At 38.7% G+C, this 20,832-nt stretch overlaps 1 protein-coding gene across 2 annotated transcripts in view; it reads left to right on the forward strand.

The window, feature by feature from the left end:
* LOC131034640 (uncharacterized) overlaps positions 1 to 20,832 on the forward strand; it is a 218,051-nt gene that overhangs the window by 75,815 nt on the left and 121,404 nt on the right. For both annotated transcript variants that reach the window (XM_057966192.2, XM_057966193.2), the window contains exon 6: positions 14,487 to 14,532. In XM_057966192.2, coding sequence (XP_057822175.2) covers positions 14,487 to 14,532 — 46 coding nt within the window. The remainder of the gene's footprint in view (positions 1 to 14,486; positions 14,533 to 20,832) is intronic.

Below are 20,832 nucleotides of genomic sequence, written 5' to 3' on the forward strand. Positions count from 1 at the left end.
TGATTTTTGCTCCTGACCCTTCCAAAGGGTCCAGAGCGAAAATCCTACTAGACCACCTTTTCTAAACAGTTTTGGCTAAGTGTTGCTTTCTAGAGCATGTTTGAGGGTGAATTGATTTGATCTTGCCTTGAGATGTAGTTGGTGGATTTTTGAAGGACAAGATTTTGGCCTAAAGGAGAATTTCGCTCCTGACCCTTCCAAAGGGTCCAGAGCGAAATTCATCATAAACCTTATTTCTTGCCTTGAATGGGTTACAAACCTTGTTCCTAATGTGGATGATGATCTAATTTTACCTTGTGAAATGGTTTGAAGCTTGAAAAATGAGTAATTTAGCCAAGAACGAGATTTTCGCTCCTGACCCTTCTAAAGGGTCTAGAGTGAAAATCTTCCCAAAGCACATTTCATCTTAAGTTTAGCTAATTTTTGAGTCGCAGGAAGGGTCTAGAGTGAAAATCTTCCCAAAGCACATTTCATCTTAAGTTTAGCAAATTTTTGAGTCGCAGGAAACCTTGGAAGGAAGCTTGGACATTCTTATTGCCTTTGAAAGGTTTGAAAGCGTTGAAAATGAAGGATTTTGGACAAAAAATGAAAATTTCGCTCCTGACCCTTCCAAAGGGTCCAGAGCGAAATTCCTAAAAGCTCTTACTTTTGCAATAAAGGAAATCAAGTTTTGATTTGTTATGGCATGGATGGAAGGAAAATGACTTGCTTTTGCCTCTTGAGGTAGTTTTGGAAAGTAGAAATGAAGGATTTAGCCCAAGAAGGGATTTTCGCTATTGACCCTTCCAAAGGGTCCATAGCGTAAATCTCTCTAAGACACATTTCTTGCCTTATTTGGCCAAAATTTGATGTCTAAGGCATGATGAGATGAAGTATGAACATGTTGAAATCCTTGGAGATGATTAGAAGATTGTGAAAATGAAGGATTCTAGCCAGGAAAGGAAATTTCGCTCCTGACCCTTCCAAAGGGTCTAGGGCGAAATTCCTTATAAACCTACCTTTTGACCTTTCTTGGACATGAAATCTTATTCCTAGGGTGATGAAGGACGAAATCCTACCTTGCAAAGAAGTTTCAAGTTTAGAAAATGATGATTTTGGGTCAAAAATGAAAATTTCGCTCCTGACCCTTCCAAAGGGTCCAGAGCGAATTTTTTCAAAACCTCTTTTGCTATCAAGTTTTTTGCTAGGTCAAGTGTGGGATGAGGCAAAATCAAGAAGAGCATGCCCTTAAGAATGACTTTAAGTTGTTAAAGACCATGCATGATGAAGGAATTGAGCCTAGAGGTGATTTTCGCTCCTGACCCTTCCAAAGGGTCCAGAGCGAAAATCCTTGAAAACATTTTTTTTTTTCAAACTTTTGGGCAAGGCCAAGCTAGGACAAGGGTGTGAGAAGGCATTTGGATTTCCTTAGAATGAATTTTGGTTGCCAAGAATGCAAATTTGAAAGCCTAATGAAAATTTCGCTCCTGACCCTTCCAAAGGGTCCAGAGCGAAATTTCTAAAATTCTCCTTTTTCCTTGCAATTCAAGACAAGATTTTTGTTTTTATACCATGGGAAGGAGAAAGACAAGATGTTCTATGCCTTGGAAGTGATTTGAAGATGGAAGGATGGCAAGATAGCCCTAAAACAAGATTTTCGCTCCTAACCCTTCCAAAGGGTCCAGAGCGAAAATCCTAAAACCTACTTATTCCTTTCAAATTTGTGCTAAGACAAGGCTAGACTAAGGTAAGAAATGCCCTTGAGACTACCTTTGATTTGATGTTTGTTTCAAAAGTGATGATTTTTAGGTCAAAGGAGGGTTTTCGCTCCTGACCCTTCCAAAGTGTCCAGGTTGAAAATCCTAAAATCTCCTATTCTGCCTTGCAAAACGAAATCAAACTTGGATTGGGTGAAAGAAGAAAGCTATTTCCTAGCCTTGTGAGGTGGATTGAAGTTGGAATGATAAAAAATAAGCTACAAAAGGAGAAAATCGCTCCTGACCCTTCCAAAGGGTCCAGGGCGAAAAACACTAAAGTCACCTTTTCCTTCAAGGTTTGAGTAAAACTAGGCCTGGATTGCAGTGAAAGAAGCCATTTGGAATGCCTTGAAAAGATTTGGATCTTCAAAAAATGTGAATTTTGAGCTCAAGAGAGAATTTCGCTCCTGACCCTTCCAAAGGGTCCAGAGCGAAATTCTGGATAGGTCCTGTCCCCGGCTAGGTTACTAAGCAAAACTGACCTTTTTCGCCTTGTGAAGATCAAGCCAATGCTAGTAGGTTGGGAAGTAGGTTCAAACTGAGCGAATGTTGATGAATTGAAGTGAAGGAGATTGGAAAATTAGCCACGAATGAGATTTTCGCTCCTGACCCTTCCAAAGGGTCCAGGGCGAAAATGCCTAAAAAGCAGTATTTCTTTCAAAATCCTGTTGAGCTAACTTATTGGTTGAGATAAATAGACCCTGGAGATTGCTTTGGAGGAAGTTAATGATCAAGTAAAGATGAATTTTGACCTAAAAAGAGAAAATCGCTCCTAACCCTTCCAAAGGGTCGAGAGCGATTTTTCTCAAAACCTATCTTTTCCCTCAAATTTATGCTAAGTCTAGTATGGGTCAAGATTAGAGGTGCCTCTGGGCATGTCCTTGAATGGTCAACAATTATCAAGTTTGAAGGTATTGAGCCAAATGATGAAAATCGCTCCTAACCCTTCCAAAGGGTCCAGAGCGAAATACCTATTTTTACTCAGTTTACTCATGTGGAGAGCTAAGAAATTGAAAACCAAGACTTTGTTAGGCCAAAACAAGCGTAAGTTCGCCTTCTGGAGGATTTATAAGTGAAGAAAATATGGTATTCATGGCCTAGTCAGGGAAATCGCTCCTGACCCTTCCAAAGGGTCCACGGCGAAATCCTCAAAAACACCTATTTTTTTCATCCTTGTTAGATTGAATCAAGGGTAAGTTGCAAAATTGTGAAGACAAGGACATGGGAGATTGCAAATCTAGGTTGAAAAGATTTTGATTCACTAAGTGAACAAGCCTAGAAAAGGGGTCCAAACAAGCCTTGAAAGGATTTAAACCTACATCATTTTGGATATTTTTGATGCTTAAGGAGAATAAAAGTTCATCAAGCCTTAATCAAGCTTTGACATTCCTAAGCTAGCCCATAATTTTTCACTAAAATTAGCCTATTACAAGACATTTGGGAGGTTGAAACAAGTTCACCTTGAATTAAGGCATTCATAATTTAATTAATTAATTTCTAAGCCTTGAAATAAATGAAAAATCCAACCTTAAAGCTTTAAAATTAATTCAAAAAATAAAAATTAAGTTGAGCGCTCAATATTTATTATTCTCCCCTTATTTGCCAAGTCGGCCATCCTTTAAAAGAGGTTTTTATTTCATTTTTTTTATATTTATCAAGTCGGCCTCAAGGAGAATTAAGTTGAGCGCTGTATATAAGGGAGGAGTATTTTGATGAATTTAAATCATTCATTCATTGTTCTCATGCGAATTAGAAGAGCAGATCTAGAGGAGCGAATTCTAGCTAAGTTGGAGGCGAATTTCTTGCTAGATTGGAAGATAATTTCCAGAATTTGCCAAGTATTTGAAGGCTAGTAGAAGGCGAAATTCTTTTGAAGGCTGATTGGAGCATAATTCATCCAAAGGAAGACCAGAAATTCAAATCTAACATTCTTGCCCAGCGAAGTCATCATCTTCCTTCTTTCATTTTCAAGGTTGATAGCTAAAATCCAAGGAAGAGGTATGAAGAATCAGATTTTTTGAAGTTTTTTTATTCAAGATTTAGTTTGATTTTCCATAGTAATCATTTTGAAAATCTAGGTCTTGTACAATCTGATTTAATTTAATTTGAAAATCCATAATTCTTAGATTTATCATTGTTTTCAAATTAATATTTAGTTATTTCCTTGAAAGGTCTCAAATTATAATGAAGATATTATGCTCAAATCCTAACTTTAAGCTTTTGTGTAGGTGTCAAATGACGACCCCCAAGGCCCGAGGATCCATTACTCGACAGACTCTCATCAACGAGGATCAGAGGAATGACGAATTGGAGACCAGGATCGTGTCCAAGTGGAGCAATATCGGAGATACCAACCTAGGAAACTTCAATGTGAAGAAGTTTCGGGAAGCGCCCTACATCGGCAAGCCGTCACCTGTTGCAAACAAGATAATTGAGAGTGGCATCATCAAAGCTGCAGGTTTCCCTCCCGCAATCAAGTGTCATGAGTTGATGATTGAGTGCGCTCGGCACTATGATTCACACTCAAGGACGATCGTGGCCGATGATGGAACTATCTTAGCCTATCTTTCGGAGGAAGCTATAAGTGAGATTTTTCATCTCCCGGAACATAGAGACATGGTCTACAAAAGTCTAGAAGGAGCTAGGTCGATCTATGAGGATGATCCTGATTTTTGCCTGAACTTCATCAACAAGAATTGGCTACTCAAGAGCAGACCTCGCTTGAACAAGATTCCCAATACACCACACATAATCGACTTCCAAGAAGAGTTCAAGGATTTGATAACCTTGCTCAATCGGGTCACAGGTGCTTCTCAAGCTTTCTTCTTTGATAAATGGATGTTCTTCTTCATACAGTTGATCGTCCAAGGAAAGGGAATGCTCAATTGGGCCAGAATCATTAGTAACAGCCTGGACGTGCAGTTGAGAAGACTAAGACCTACCAAGTCATTCCACATGAGTTCATATGTTGTATATGCCTTGATCAGAGGTTTTGAGTATGCAGGACTACCTCACAGAGGAGTTGTTGGAAGAGGACCCGGAGAAATAAGAGTTTGTGATTCTTATGTTCAGCTACATCATCTGCCCAGAAGTGACTACAAGCTAGTCAATGACACCTTCACGATAAATTCACCAGGATATTGCAAGGTGGGATTCACAATCGACTGTCTTTGGACGCACAAGAGCTCGTGAAGAAGCATGGTGCATGGTTCATTCAGTTTCCAAAATTCACATACATCAGAGTTCATGGGTGTCCTTCACCTCCCTACATGTTGCCAAGATATCCTACTGACAGGATAGTACTACTTGAGGTGACTAGACAGTTGGCAGCTTATGCGAAGGCATCCAGACACAAGCATGGAAATGGAATTCTCGTGCCCATCATACTAGGGAACTCAGTTGAAGTGTGTCCTAATACTCAAGCCGCGGAAGATGCAGAGAAGGAATTATCTCTATACTCATTCACATCCTTTGCCTCGAGAGAGAATTTTGATCCTCATGGTCATATAGAAGAAACAATTTGGAAGAAATACAGGCATGAGTCTCAGGTGGAGGAGTTTTGGATGAATGTCCAAGATGATGTCGAGGTCAAAAGAAAGATGCATTCCAGGTTACCCTTGGATCTCATCAGGAAATGCAAAATTTATAGAGTAGCCGATCAAGCACAGGATAATGGTAGATACCTCCAGTCATCCTATGAAAAGGAAGATAAAGAAGTGAAGATAGATTGGAATGAGCCCGAGGTTTTAGACCTGAGAGCTTTGATGGCTCCCGTTTTATCCTACACTCGCAGATGGGTGGATGTAGAGCATCAAAAGTTGAAGGAGCAGAATGTATCCATGACATTCACCTTGGAAGCAAGACCAGAAGAAGGAGAAGCAAGTGTGAGTGAGAATACTTCTCATTCCAAAGGCTCAAAGAGGAAAGAAGGACCTGAGAAGAGAGAACCTTCCAAGAAGAAGCAGAAGACGAATCCTGATCGCCCACCAAGCACATCTTCTAGGCATGAAAAGGAAGCAAGTCAAGGAGAAGATCAGAGGTAGATAGTATATGAAATTGATGAGTCTATGGAATCCATGGTACAAAATGATAAACAAGGGAAAGGACAGACACCTCAGCATTCATCAAGTCAATCTCCCCAAGTTGGTGCTAATGAGCAACATGAAGAAAAGAATGATGATGAAGCAACATCTCCTTTCTGGGAAGATAGACCTCTACCTAAAGAAATACAAGTGAGGGAAACAAGATCTGCCATTCCTAATTGGCTGAAAGAGAGGCTGACGAGGGTAGTTGTGGTTGAAGAGGAAGAAGATGTATTTGACTTGGAAAGCCTTATAGGAAATTCTCATGAAGTAATAGAGAAGAAGAAGGCGACAAAAATTTCAAAGGTAATTAGAGATGAGACAGGATCCAGAAAAGTGCAGATAGCTACACCAATGGTGGACAAATATGAGGATGAGATTCTAGCAGAAGAATACGATCTAGAAACATTTGATCTTGGTCCACTTACCACCGAGCAGGCTATGGAAGAAGCAACCGATTCACTAACAACACTCAAAGACAAACTCAAAGAGGAAGTGGAAAAGAATAAGAAGCTTGAAAAGGAGGTCAGTGCTTGGAGGAATTATTTTAGCCATCTTAACCAACCTTTGAGACGAAAGGATCCAACAATATCTCCTTTGCATGCACTTCCTCCCGAATCAATAAGTGAGGCAGAAAGGGCGAAGAACCTAGTTCAACTAATGAGTTCTTGGATTGATGAATCTCACAAGGTAGCCGTTGAATTTGTAACAAGAATGATGAAGACAGTTCATTGAGCTATCCAGGTCCTTGAGATTATCCATAATCTAATGATAACTGTGGCTGCATTCAGTCACACTAGAGATGTTGTCATCCCAGTCTTACAAGTGATAAGAGAAACACCAAGACGGATTCTGACGGAAGAAAAGATAATGGATGGAGGAACCCATAGCCTCCTACAGTGGTCAGCTCTGCTCCAGATGAAGGAAGTCCTTTTTGAAGACGTCAACACGAGATGCAGCTGAGTTGAAGGCATCATTCATCCAATTCAAGATAAGGTGTTTGAGGTGTTGTGTACCATCCTTGATAGGCGGATTGAGATCGAGACAGATGTGGACATCCAAGAGTTGGAGGACAGAATCAAGGTCATCTTTTGCAAGGAAGAGAACATCGTCACAGAAAAGCAACGAGATCAAAGGTATACTACTATGTTCTTGATTGAGAAGACCAAAGAACTTGAACCTGGGTGGGAGACGACTCTTCTCACGGCTTTTGATCAAGTCCTTCACTTGGAAGAACGAATGAAGAATCTTGCTGAGATTGAGGGAATTGTGTCCAGATTCATTGAATATGCTAGAAAAGAGCATAGGAAAGGGAACAAAGTTCTAGATGAAAAGTTGTTATAGGATGATGTGGCAACTTAATTCCTCTTGGTCTATGTCTCCTCGGTATTTGTGCCATTTTTTTATTGGCTATGGATTAATAATGTTTATCTAAATGGGGACTTTTTTGTAACAAACCCTAATTATGGTTTAGGTGTCAAAATCTCAGCCGTTGATCTTCTTTTGATCCGGGCCATTCATTGTATTTGAGGATGCTATATAAGCCCTCACTCATTTCATTTTAAAGAGTTAGAGACAGAGAGAAAAAGTTAGAAAGTTGGAGAGAAATAAGTTTAATTTTGTTGGTAGCAAATTTGAGTAGTGAAGAGAGAAAGTTGTTATTTGGCTATGAGATTAATGAAATAGTGAAGTTATGGTGTTTTGTTGCAATCCTTGTGGCTATCTTCATGGTTGTTTATCTTCTTGAATCACTCTTAGTAGAAATATCATTTAGATTTTAAGTTTGAAGGACGAATGTTGTGCCTGATCTTTGATACGACTCACATTCCAAACTACTAGCTTCTTACTGATTGTAAGAACGCCTTGTGTGGTCAACTGGAAACATTGAAATTCATTAAGAGTCCAATTATCATTGGAAGTATTGGTACGTATCTCCTTGATAGTATCTATCTTCCGGGTAATTTGAAAATCGTGAATACCCTTAGAAGATCGCACCAATTCCAGTGTAGTTGTAATCCTTTGGCGATACTGAAATTGGTAGAATCTTATCAAGATCAGCCTTCATCAAGTCATTCTTAGGATTAGTTTAAGTACCTCTTCCTTGAAACCCTCTATCTTTTGATCTTTTTGAAAATCTGTTAGTATTAGGAAAATCCTGTTTCCTTATTTGGAAAGATAGTAACACGGACAAGCTTTCTTTGAAAGTATGTAAGGCCCCTTGAGGAAACAACAAACACAATGACCACTGGTGCTTATCCGCGAGTAGAGACCCTACAAAGAAGAACCTTGAAGTCCTTCCGATTGATCCTTTTTGCGATATCTTCAGCATTCAGAGACTTTACTCAAGAGAGGATAAGATACCTCTGGGTATTTTATTCTGTGTTTGGTTGTGTACAAAATACACATCAACAATTTGTAGACAGGAATTCTTTCTCATCATCCACTGCTTCATCAGGAGGTCGAAGTTGATGGTGAACCATACCACTTGCTTTCAAAATGAAAGTTTCTAAATTTGTTTTCAGTTGAGTTTAGTCCTTCAAGAAATTTCTCATTTCGAATCGAGTCTGAATTTAGCTCAATAAGAAAGTTTCTATTTTCAGTTTGAGTTCATAAATTGAACTCCATCTTTCTTTCTTTTTGCAAATTTTGAAACTTTCTAAAACTTTCTTCCTTCCCTTAGTTTGAACTTAGGCAGATTTTCTTGATAGTAAGGTGGATTTTGTCAATCTTTTCCATATAAGGGCGGACTTGGTTATATTTGTGCACCATTCTTGTTATTACTTCACACCCTAAGGCAGACTTCATCAAACCTTTGCACTATGCCAAGCAAACTTCATGAAACTTGTGCACCATCTCTCATGTTTTACCTCAGCTTGTTGTGTTAAGTGGACTTCCTTAATTTGTTGCACTTTGTTGATTAGTCCTAGGTGGACTTCCTTCATCTTATGACCTTGGACTTGTAGGAGGGCGGACTTGGTTGATTCCATGCTCCTCATGTTTACTGCTTCTTTCACCTCTTGGGCGGACTTAGACATACTCTTGCACTTCTTTCCTTGCACTTCACAAGGCGGACTTGAGGGGAGTTGAGAACCTTCATAACATGGCAGACTTGATGAAATTTATGCACCTTCTCCATGGGCAGGGTTCAAGAGACTCATGCATCTTATACTCAATCAAGGACGAAGTTCATTGGCTTTGTGCACCACGTTGCTTGAGGGCAGAGTTTATCATGTTTGAGCACCAAGAAGGCGGACTTCACCACTTTCATGACCCATTTTTCATTACCTCCAAGGCGGACTTTGTTTGACTCATGCACCATGGGATCGAAACTCAAAATCTTCATAACTTGTGCAATTCTTGCCGGATCATCTTGAAATTTGAAAACTATACTTCATTCATCAGGATCCCTAAAATTTAGGAAGTTGGCTTTTTGGGTCAAAACATGGATTTTGGAGGAAATTCTTGATGCATCTCATTGCCAATAGTGCAAACCCTAGATCTCCTTTCCGAAAATAGAAAAAGCAAGCATCCCTAAAAAATAGGAAAAAAACTCTAAAAATAGCCATTTCGGGGATCTTGCTTAAAGTGCCAAAAACGAAACTTCTTAAAAAATAGGAAAAAGTAAAAAAAAGCAAACTTTCCAAAAATAGATAGTTGTCCAAATTGACCCAAATCAATTGCAATCTTCATCCTTCGGCCCTTCTAGACACTTTGATGGTGTCTAGACTCTGTTCTAACTTGGTTTGCACAAATTGACTTACAACTTCAAAACTCAGACCATTCAAAACTGGCAAAGCTTGGCAATACCGATGCAGGAAGGTCACAAGGCTCTAACAATAACCCTAGAAAGCAGGAAAAAGGGAGGGTCCCCATTTGCAATGGGGCGATGTGTGAAAAAGGTCATAGCACACCGTCATTCCATTCTTCACTCCAATTGCCTGAAAATGTTTAGTATCAAGAGATATGCCTCATTCACCTATCTTTGTGATGAGTTAGAAAGATCAAGCAAGCTAAGGTGGCATCTAGTCATCACTTATCCAATCATATTATTCCAAGCCAAGGCATCCAAATTCAATGTACCCGACTCATCCATCAAAGAAGATAACTACCACATGGGCACAAAGTTCGATGTACTTACCCTCATCATCTATTGGTCAATCAATCAAGGAAGGACATGTGTCCATTTTATTGTAAATTTATCATTGGTCAAGCATTAAATGCTTTGTAATGGGTTTAACAAACCCTAATTAGGGTTTTGTCTTTCAATCTTGGCCATTGATGACGATTTGATCCTCACTCTTCATTGTAATGGGAGCACTATATAAGGCTCCACTCTTTCATTTGTAAAGGTTAATAGCGAATGGTTAGTAGTCAGTAGTCAATAGTTAGATAGCAGTAGATAGTTAGAGTAGAATAGGAAGAGAAGGCAAAGATAGTTGACAAGACTTTGTTGTAAGAAGCATGTAAACTTCATTAAAGATATGTTGAAATTCATATGTTGATTCAACAATTTGCATGGTCTCTACTTCTCTTTTAATTTTCATGTTGTTTAGATGAATGGAAGAACTTTTTGCATGACCAATGGTGGAATTCATATATCCATACTACTAACACCTTGCTGATTGTAAAGTGTCTTGCGTAATCAACTGGATCCATCTTAGCCAAGCTTAACTTGAAATATCGCTCCTTCATTGATATGCTTCAGCTTGAGGGTATCTATGCTTGTAGTGGTGATTTGAAAATCATTAGCTATCCCTAGAAGATCGCACTAGCTTTGTGGAGATGTTCACTGCATGTCAAAGCAAAGCTTAGTGGAGTTTCACCAAAGATTGTCCATTGCTCTTACATTCCTAGGATTAGATTAGCTTTCTAAAACCTATCTCTTATGTCCTTTTTTTTTTAGTTAAGTGAAATTCCATGTGCCAGCAATATTCAAGCATTCAAGATTCAGCGTAAGTCCACCTTGTGATTCCAACAATATCACATCATACACACTGAGTCTATCCTAGAGAACGTCAAGACCTGACATTCAAAACCTTGGAGTCATCCCATTTGATCGCGGCAGCTTAGCATTTGGGACGGTTTTGTTCAAGAGAGGATAGAATACTTAGTATTTTATTCTGTCTTGCATTGTGCATGAAAAACACATCAACAATTAGGAACAAGGTTTTTTGTCTTTTCTCATTCTTTCTCTTACCCTTTTCTTGTACTACAGTGGTAACCTCAATAACTTAGTTAAGGCTTTGAGGCCAAATAAGCTTGGTGTTGAACACAATGTTTTTGTTTAGACCTAAAAGAAATTTATTTAGTTTCTCTTATACCCATGTACAATGAACATATTAAAAATGGTAATGGAACATTGTCATTTTTTTAATCATGACGTTGAGTTCAAATACTTTTTATGAAACGTCTTGACAAAATTTTCCCAAGTTAGCTAACTCAATTCTACTTCTTAATTTCTTCCAAGTTATCCCACAAAAGAGAAGCTTCACCCCCAAGTTGGTAGGTGGTGAATTGCATTGTAATGTTGGAATTCAATTCTAGCAGCCCAATATACTTAAGTTATGCCAATAACTAGGCTTTTGCAACATCACCTATTCCATCAAACTTTAGTTGTTGCATCTTCTTTAGTTTTTTAATTAGGGCGTCCTTCTTTCCTTCATGATGTTGTCCTTTGGGAGATGTGCTAATTGTTGGTGGTCCAAGACTAGAATTATAATTTGTGTTTTTCATCATTGATCTCCTTCCTAAAAGGTGATTTATATAGTCTCCTAACTATTTTCAAATCGAGCCCTATTTGATGAATGTGATCTTGCTCCCTTTGTCTCAACAACTTATCAATCTGCTGCTCTTGAGAAACAATCTTTATTTGGAGGGCATCCTTTTCCTCAAGCAAGCGTGGAGGGAATATCAAATGTAAGCCTTCACTTGCATGACTACCCCTGACCATGCCTTGTTCTACCCCTCATCTTGTAGAACTCCTTATTCTCCTTTACTTTGTATGAGAGAACATTGTCCCGATTAGTGAGGTTTTGGCATACATAATATTCTATAGTAATCTAACATTGTCATGCAATTTAATTAAGAATGATAAGCTATGATTAATAGAACACTAAATGAGATTGTTTCACAATTGATAAAGAACATATGCTTTATTGATTTAAAGTTCTGATTAAATAGATTATTGAAGGCCATGTTTAGTACATATATGGCTTGTCATTTAATAAATTATTATATTTTTGGTCTTTAATTATCTCGTTGGAATAGTTAAAATAAATTATTCGCATGGAATGGTCAAAGTGTTTATAAGGATTTGTACATCTGCAAGAGAGACTACTTCATTTTAAACATTTATGCAGCTTCAGATATGCAATATGTAAACTAATATAAAGTTTTTAAAATTCTAGTTGAAGCAATAATGGTAACTAAGGCTTACTGAATAAACCACCGATTTATATTACCTTGTGTATAATTTATTTCTTTATTGTACCTTATGTGCTTTTTTGTGACTATATTTTGGCCACCTCATTAGTATCTTGGTAAAGTCACTCATGTTTGATGTATATCAAAAAATAATGGTGCTACTGATTGACAGATTCTTTTTAATTGCTTATGTTAGTCATGTGATATGATGATTTTGACTTTATTCATAAATTTCATTGTCACAAGATTATTAAAACAAACATACAGAAATACCTAGTTTGAAGAATTTTCGAATGTACTGGTACTACTGAGGTGTCTAAGCTCTCTCACTCTTATGGTATAGTGGATTTGCTTCATTTCAGTGTTGAAAGATTGCTAATCCCGGGTCATAAGGACATGTTTGCATTAGAATTTGTTTTTCTACCTTGAAGAGCTCATTGGCCTCGAGTGTTAGGAGAGGGTGTGTAAAAAATACCCTGTTTCTTCCTAAGGGTTTCCTTTTTTCCCCCTGAATATGGACATTCCCTTGTGGACACTATCATACGTCATTAACCCACTTGTGGCTTTAGATGACCAAGCCATTAGTTGTTTTGGTCTATGCCATGGTACAAATGTGTTACAATGTTGGTGTGCATTCTTGTTCTATAGCTTTGATCTTCATTAGCTCCTTGTTTTATTGAGTTAACCTTTCATCACATGGCTATTTTCCTCTTGTATTTATTTACGTCATATGGTTGCAGTTTCACTACATTAAGTTTCTCTCCCTAGTTATATTTGCATTGCATTGTTTTTGTGTTTAATGATGAGTAACTTGTTCGAATCTAGGTTTCTTTTTACTCTAGTACTTTTATGTTGTTGAATTTACTTTCAATTCTTACTGACTTGCTTTGGTGATCCAAAATGTATCATGTGAAATGCTCAAAAAGATTGAAGAAAAAAGGATGTGCCTCATGGGGACATAGGTAGTCTAGGTTGCAGTCTCATGTACAGGTCTCTTTGGTGCATGATAACCTTAACTGTCTTGTTAATTGCACTCTTTCACTCGGGGGCGCAATGACAGCCTAATGAGTTGAAGGGCTCTTTTTGTGGGGTAAATAGGAAGCCCATGCCCATCATTCAGATATTCCCTTTCACTTGCGGGGAAATGACAAACTCATCAGTCAAGGAGTTCTTTTTGTGGGGTTGAGAGGCACACGACTTGAGATATTATTTAAGAGTTGAACAATACTTTGTCTTAGTTCTAGGTGGGCATAAATTCATGGGAGATCAACTAGAAATGAGCCAAAGGTCTTAAGCAAGTTCATTATTTGGCAGGTCAGATGACAGTCATTCTCAACTGAGGAAACCAAAAGTTACTAAAGATACATGATGCTTTGTCTTATTAGTTGCGCTGTTGCAGGGGAAGATATATTTTTTTTATAAGCAACAAAAATGGTTCACCTTCCATGATTGAATCAAGGATTTAAGAAAGTGACAATGTGAAAATCACTCTCATGGAAATTTCAGAAGGGATAAAAAAAGGTAATAAAAATAAGTCTGTTGTATTTTTAATAAATGGGGAATCACGGTGTATTTTATCCAATCTGAACACATCTTTGTATAAAATATTCTAGGAGTAAGAAATTTTGAAATCTATTGCGTGCAGTTTTCTACACCAGGAACATTTCTCACAAAATATTTTTGTATTTGATGTAGATGAGTTATTTCTTGTATTTCTTTTGAATTATTGTGTAGTTTCTTTTTTTACACTAACAAGGTTAAGAATTTTAGATCTTTGTTCATTGTAATTTACAGTTTTTTTTTCTGCATTGTAAACTAAGAATTATAGATTTATAAACATGCTTCAGTTTTCTTTAATTGGGAAAAGATGTGTATCTTTTGGTCATTTGTTGGCATTAGTATGAACTTCTTTCTCTTTCTATAATTAAAATTCTGTTAGATGGTGGCTGATTCAGTTGTAAGTTAAGAATTATGGATTCATAAATGTACTTCAGTTTCCTTTATTTAGCAAAAGATGTGTATCATTTGGTTGATTCCAGTTGTAAGTTAAGAATTATGGATTAATAAATGCATTTCAGTTTTTTTTATTTGTGAAAAGATGTGTTATTTGGCCGTCTATTGGCATTAGTATTAACTTCTTCCTCTTTCTATAAAATTGTGTAAGGTGGTAGGTGATTCAGTTGTTCACTCATTTCTAGGTTTTATTTTGACCCTGCAGTTGCAATTAAGAGATTCTTTTTTGCAGATTGGATTGAGATGGAGAGTAGAGAAGGAAGTTATATCAGGAAAAGGTATTTTGTTTGTTTCTGACACAAATGACATCTTCATTGAATTCCATGGTTTGGTAGCTTTTTTGCAATTGAATTTGTGCTGGGATATATAAGTAAATGGAGAAGGGAGTTGTCTCAGGAAAAGGAAGCATTTCTTTCTGACATGGTTATTCATTGTGTATTGAAGCCTTTATTTAATTGTGTTTGCAAGACCCCTTTTCACCTCCTGCAATATCAAGGAAAAAACATATTCAACTTGTTTTTGATAAGTGTTATAAGTTTATAACAAAAATCTAAATAATAAATCTAAATAATAATTAATGGACAAATCAGAAGATTTTTTTTTTCCTTTTCAATATCACAACTTGGAATTTACAAGTATTTTGTATAACATTTTATTGGTTAAGAATTGGGTGTTGTCCTCAGGCGAAGAGTTATATAGCTATTTTGTAACTGTTGGATGATTGTTCTGCTGCCTTTGCAACTGTTTACTGATGTATTAGTGAATGGATTTACCCTTTTGAATAATTATATTATCTGATGTAAATAGTGTCATGTCCCGACTTGATTCATAGCAACACTATGATAATTCAGATGCTTTTATGGTTTTATCATTGTTCCACAGCCGTCGGGGACGGGGAGACGGGGGGACGGGCTTCGGGGACAGGGGGACAAAGGGAAAAAGTTTCGGGGATGGGGGGACTTGGCCCCGGGGGGGGAGCGTTTCCGTGGAACACTGGATTTTATCCTTGATATACCTGTTCCTGCATATAAATCAGCTGATAAGGATTCAAAGCATTTATTTGTCTAATCTTGTTGCCCTTGCTGATAGATTGCCATGCCTCCACCACGAGGGCATTACTCTCACAAATCGCAGCATTGTAAACTTCAAGTCACTGCCTTTGATCTTGTGCGAAGGGAATACAAAAGACAGCACTTCATTAAAAATATTGATTGAAAGCTAATAGGCAGCAATCTCCCAAAACATGTATTTAGTGCTAAACAAAATTAACTATCTGGCATGCGATTTGTTTTAAGCAAAGCATTGCTTGGGTTGAGAAGAGGGGCATCCCTTGGAAACGTTGGGGTGTTAATAGGGTTGTGACTATTCCACTCCACCATGAGGGATATAAAAAGAGATCGATTCATTTGTTAAGGGCATGGAAGAATGGAATAAGGAAATGAATATAACATATGTACACATATAGATCTATAGAGCAGAAATCATGAAATAGAGAAGATCAGATCTGACATAGATTTATAGATGTATAGAGCAGAAATCATGAAATAGAGAAGAACAGATCTGACATATATTTATACAATCTACATTCAATAAACCAGTGATCTAGGAAGATATGGGTATGTATTGTGATTATATAATATGTATTCCATTATGTATTTTAATTTAAGATACTAGTGGAATTATTAATTTATTTAGACTCTCATTAATTATAAATTTAATATATCTATTTTTCCTACAAACAATCATATATGGATTAATAAGTAAGCATTATAAGAAGTGTAGCAGACCCGTTCCCACAATGTAAGCACACCACCATGAGTTGGATGGAATTTTCTTGGTTGGATGTTCCACACCATTGGGCTTAGTTGTGCCGAACATTCTTTGGGTACCCTATCATGTTCTCCCAATCCATAGTATGGTTAGTTGTTGGAAGAGAAATCAGAGAGTTCAATGGGTATTACATGATTTGAATATAGAATACCATTTAATTATTAGTGCAATTGATCATATATGCATTTATAAGTTATTGGAACCCTAACCCTTATGAAAATAATTGGCCTTATGCATTACATTTCAAATGTTGACTAACATTATTGCAGGGTTTAAACCAAAGTTTATGTTGGAAAGACAATTGTTAATTGGTAAGTTTGTATCTAAATGAACTATGTCTTTTTTTTTAATTGAACTTGTGATTTTAGGGCAAGATTTAAGTATATCCCAAAAGGGGACATTGCAAATAGGTTTCTCTTTTAAATGTAATACAACCTTTGGACAGGTGTTCACTTCATTCAGATTTGAATTATTTTGTCATTCCATGAGCCTTTGCTTTATTTGTTTCATTGTTTAGTAAATCCTGGTTGAGATTTTTAATGCAATGTGGGTTAAGCTTTGGGCTGATTCTTGGAATTCAAACTTGGTTAATGCTCATGTGTACCCCCTTCCTCATGTGACAACCACCTTAATAGAATATTAAAATATGTTAATTTTAGTATTAATGCTCATTCAGTGTACATTCTATTTTAGAAAGATCGTCTTCGATCTTCTCAGCAGTTTCTTTTTAGAAACTTGCTATTCTTGTAAATAACTTGTATTATTTATGAGCGTTTTGCTCATTCTGTTTATTCAATCAATTCTTTGAAATCCATTGCGTGTTTTCGCACTGTATTATGGTATCAGAGCCACAAGAATTATTTCGAAATTTTTTTTATCCTAGTGGAAATTTTCGAAATTATTTGTTTGAAAAATTTATCATTGTTTTTCTTGGCTGGGGCGGAATCGTCGATTTTTTTTCGTCGATTTGTTTGGCGTTCGCATTGTGATTAGCGGCTGAATCGTCAAATTTTGGTGTTCGCGGCTCTGTGCAACACCTGGGCGAGTTTTTGACTTCGGCTCCCGCGACCTCCGCCTGCAACGCCACCTGTTCGCGCGCTCTGTTCGCGTCATGCCTGTTCGGCTCCCGTGACCTCCGCCTGCAACCTCCACTGTTCGTGACCTCCGGCGTCGCGACCTGCGTCGCTTCGACACCTGCAACTTTTGATCGTGACCTGCACCTCTCTGCACACAGCGTCGCGACTTCAGCTCTGGGCTCGGTTCTGGTGACGCGACGGTTCCTTCTTTCTCCGGGCCAAGGTTTCTTTAGTCACCTGCAACTGCCCATGGATTCTGCAATTTTCGACTGAGGTGTTTACCTCCATTTTTTTATCGAAAATATTTTTTTTTCTTGCAGATTCGTGGTGGGTTTTTCAAACCCTAATCTGGGTTGTTGTTCTTTTTTTCTGGGTGCCTCGATTTTCGTGCCTCAATTTTCGAGCCCGCGAATCCAGATTCTGACAGGAGAATCCTTCTGGGTTTTTTTGCACGCTTTTCTGGGTTGTCCTTGGATTTTTCTGGGTCAGCCAGGAATTTTTCTTGGGAACCGTGCAAATGGCTTCTCTCACCAATCTGATGCTAGAAGGCAGTCAACGCTTTAATGGTCACAACTACAACATCTGGAAACAGCGTATGTTGACCATTTTTGAATATAGGCGTCTTGACCAGCTTGTTTTGGGCAAAGAACTCAGTCCTGGTACACCTGGTGCAGATCAAGATAAGTTTGATGAACGCAATCGGGAGGCAGTCATGCTTCTCAAACTCTCAGTAACTGATGATCAGTTACCGCAGATTCCTTCCGGCAAGACAGCTTCTGACATCTGGAAGCATCTGAAGGAATTGCATGAGACATCCGACAAGAGCCGAGCATTCTTTCTGAAGAATCAGTTGTTCTCCATTATGATGGACGAACGTATGTCCTTACAGGAGCACCTCACGAGGATTAAGGACATTCGAGATCAACTCGAAGCTATTGGTCGGACTATGGAGGAAGAAGACATGGTTGTAATCACTTTAAAAAGTCTTCCGAAATCGTATGAACACTTCATTGAAACTCTCAATATTACTTCCACTAATGTTGATCTGAAGTTTTCAGAACTGTGCACCAAACTTCTACAGCAGGATCGCTGGAAACAACAATTTGGTAGTAGTACTACATCAGCCTCCTCGGAAAATGCCTTCACAGCTCAATCCTTTCAGAAGGATAAAGGCAAATTTCAGTCCTCTCAGTCTTCTCAGCAGAAAGGCTCTTCTCAGGATGGAGCTAAGAAGAAAAATGTGCAGTGTAATTACTGTCACAAGTACGGCCATATGAAGAAAGATTGCCGTCAGAGGCTCGCTTCTGAACAAAAGAAGCAGGGAGGGTCACACCAGAAGGCGCATGTTGCGGAACATTCCGAGCAGAAGGAGTCCGCCTTTTATGCTTTTATGGCTAAGAGGTCTTCAGATCATGCCAGGTCTTCTGCTTGGTACATCGATTCTGGTGCATCACGTCACTTTTCTCATCGGCGTGACTGGTTTACAGACTTCTCACCTTTCAGTGATTCCGTTGTATTTGGCGGAGGTGAGGAGTATACTGTTGTTGGCAGAGGCACTGTTCAGATACAGTCTGGTGGCAGGACTCTCCTTTTTCTGAATGTGTATTATGTTCCTGGAATGGAACTTAATCTGCTCTCTGTCAGCCAGATTATGAGGAATTCTCCTCAACTAGATGTGGTGTTCAGTGCTCACAAGTGCTCCATCATTGATAGGAAGACTCGTCTTACTGTTGCTGTTGGTCTAGAGGATCATGGCCTATATAGGCTCCTTGACACTGGTGATTCTCCTGAAGTGGCTCTGGCAGCTCGTGTTTCTCCTCTTAGCACTTTGTGGCATCAGAGATATGGACATCTCAACATTCAGTATCTCTCTCAGCTGTCTCGGGAGGGACTTGTTTCAGGGTTACTTGATATTCAGACTCAGCATCTTGGAGTATGTGGCGCCTGTCAAGCTGGCAAACAGCATCGGACTTCATTCCCACATGGAAAGTCTTGGTGCGCATCTAAGGTACTTCAATTACTTCATGCTGATATTTGTGGTCCTATGAATACATCTTCTGTTACTGGTTGCAAATATTTTTTGCTTATTGTAGATGATTTTAGTAGAAAGATGTGGGTGTACTTTCTTAAACATAAATCAGATGTATTTAGTATCTTTCAGAAGTTTAAGTCCTTTGTTGAAAAAGAGTCTGGACAAAGTATCATTACTCTTAGGACAGATAACGGGGGGGAATTTTGTTCTTCTGCATTCTCCAACTTCTGTGATACCCATGGCATCAAACGCCAGTTGACTACACCCTACACTCCTCAGCAAAACAGTGTTGTCGAGCGTCGCAATCGTACGGTTGTTGAGATGGCCCGTTCTATGTTACAACACAGGAGTGTTCTGAATAAGTATTGGGTTGAAGCAGTATTTACTGCTGTCTACCTTCTTAACCGCTCTCCTACTCAGGCTATTAAGGGGAAGACTCCAGAAGAGGTTTGGTCTGGTCGGAAGCCTCCGATCAGCCACCTGAAGGTTTTTGGCTCTGTTGCCTATGTTTGGATTCCAGATGCTAAGCGCTCCAAGTTGGATTCCAAAAGTCAGAAACTCATGATGACAGGATACAGTGATCACCATAAGGCCTATAGACTGATAGATATAGACACTGAACGTCTTATCTTCAGTCGTGATGTTGTATTTGATGAAGACAAAGGATTCTTTCAGTCTCCTTCTTCTGAGCAGAATTCTGAGGATCAGCCTCACCGTGTTCTTATCCCATTAGGTTCGCCTGATGGGAGGGATGATGCAGAATCTATTTTCGATGATGCACTACCTGAGTTCCCTCCGGAGAATAATCCTCCTCTTGCTGCTCCTGTTCCTGATCCTGAGCCTCTTCCAGCTCCTCCAGATGTTAGCACTTCTACTCTCCGGCCTAAATGGTGGGCCAAAACCATTGGTGATCTCAAGGATACTGAGCTCATTGAGGGTAGAACCTCCCGTAATAAGAGCAAACAGCAGCATACAGTCAATTTTGCTCTCATGGCTAACATACACAGTGTTTTTGAACCTCAGACATATTTAGAGGCTAAAGGTATACCTGAGTGGGAACAGGCTATGGAAGCTGAGTTCCAGAGTCTTCAGAAGAATCACACTTGGGCCCTTTCTGATCTTCCTTCAGGGAAGAAACCCATTAGCTGCAAATGGGTGTACAAAGTAAAATACAAAGCTGATGGAACCCTCGACAAGTATAAGGCTCGTCTTGTTGCTCGTGGGTTTTCACAGAAAGAAGGCATTGACTACGAGGAGACTTTTGCTCCTACAGCCAAAATGAGTACCATACGGCTCGTTCTTGCCTTAGCAGCCCAGTTCAGTTGGAAAGTCCATCAGATGGACGTAAAGAGTGCCTTTTTGAATGGTGACTTACAGGAAGAAGTCTACATGACGCAACCCCCAGGATTCAAGGTTGCTGGTCAAGAACAGAAGGTCTGTAGACTAGTCAAAGCACTCTATGGTCTGAAACAAGCTCCTCGGGCTTGGTACATGAAAATTGATAAGTACCTGACAGATCATGGCTTTCAGCGGAGTCCATCTGATGCAAACCTGTATATCAAGCATACTAGTAATGATATTCTGTTTGTAGTTGTCTATGTGGATGACTTAATCATTACTGGCAGTTCAGCACATTTGAT

This window comes from Cryptomeria japonica, chromosome 4 (assembly GCF_030272615.1).
Source record: "Cryptomeria japonica chromosome 4, Sugi_1.0, whole genome shotgun sequence".
NCBI classification, from domain to species: Eukaryota; Viridiplantae; Streptophyta; class Pinopsida; order Cupressales; family Cupressaceae; genus Cryptomeria; species Cryptomeria japonica.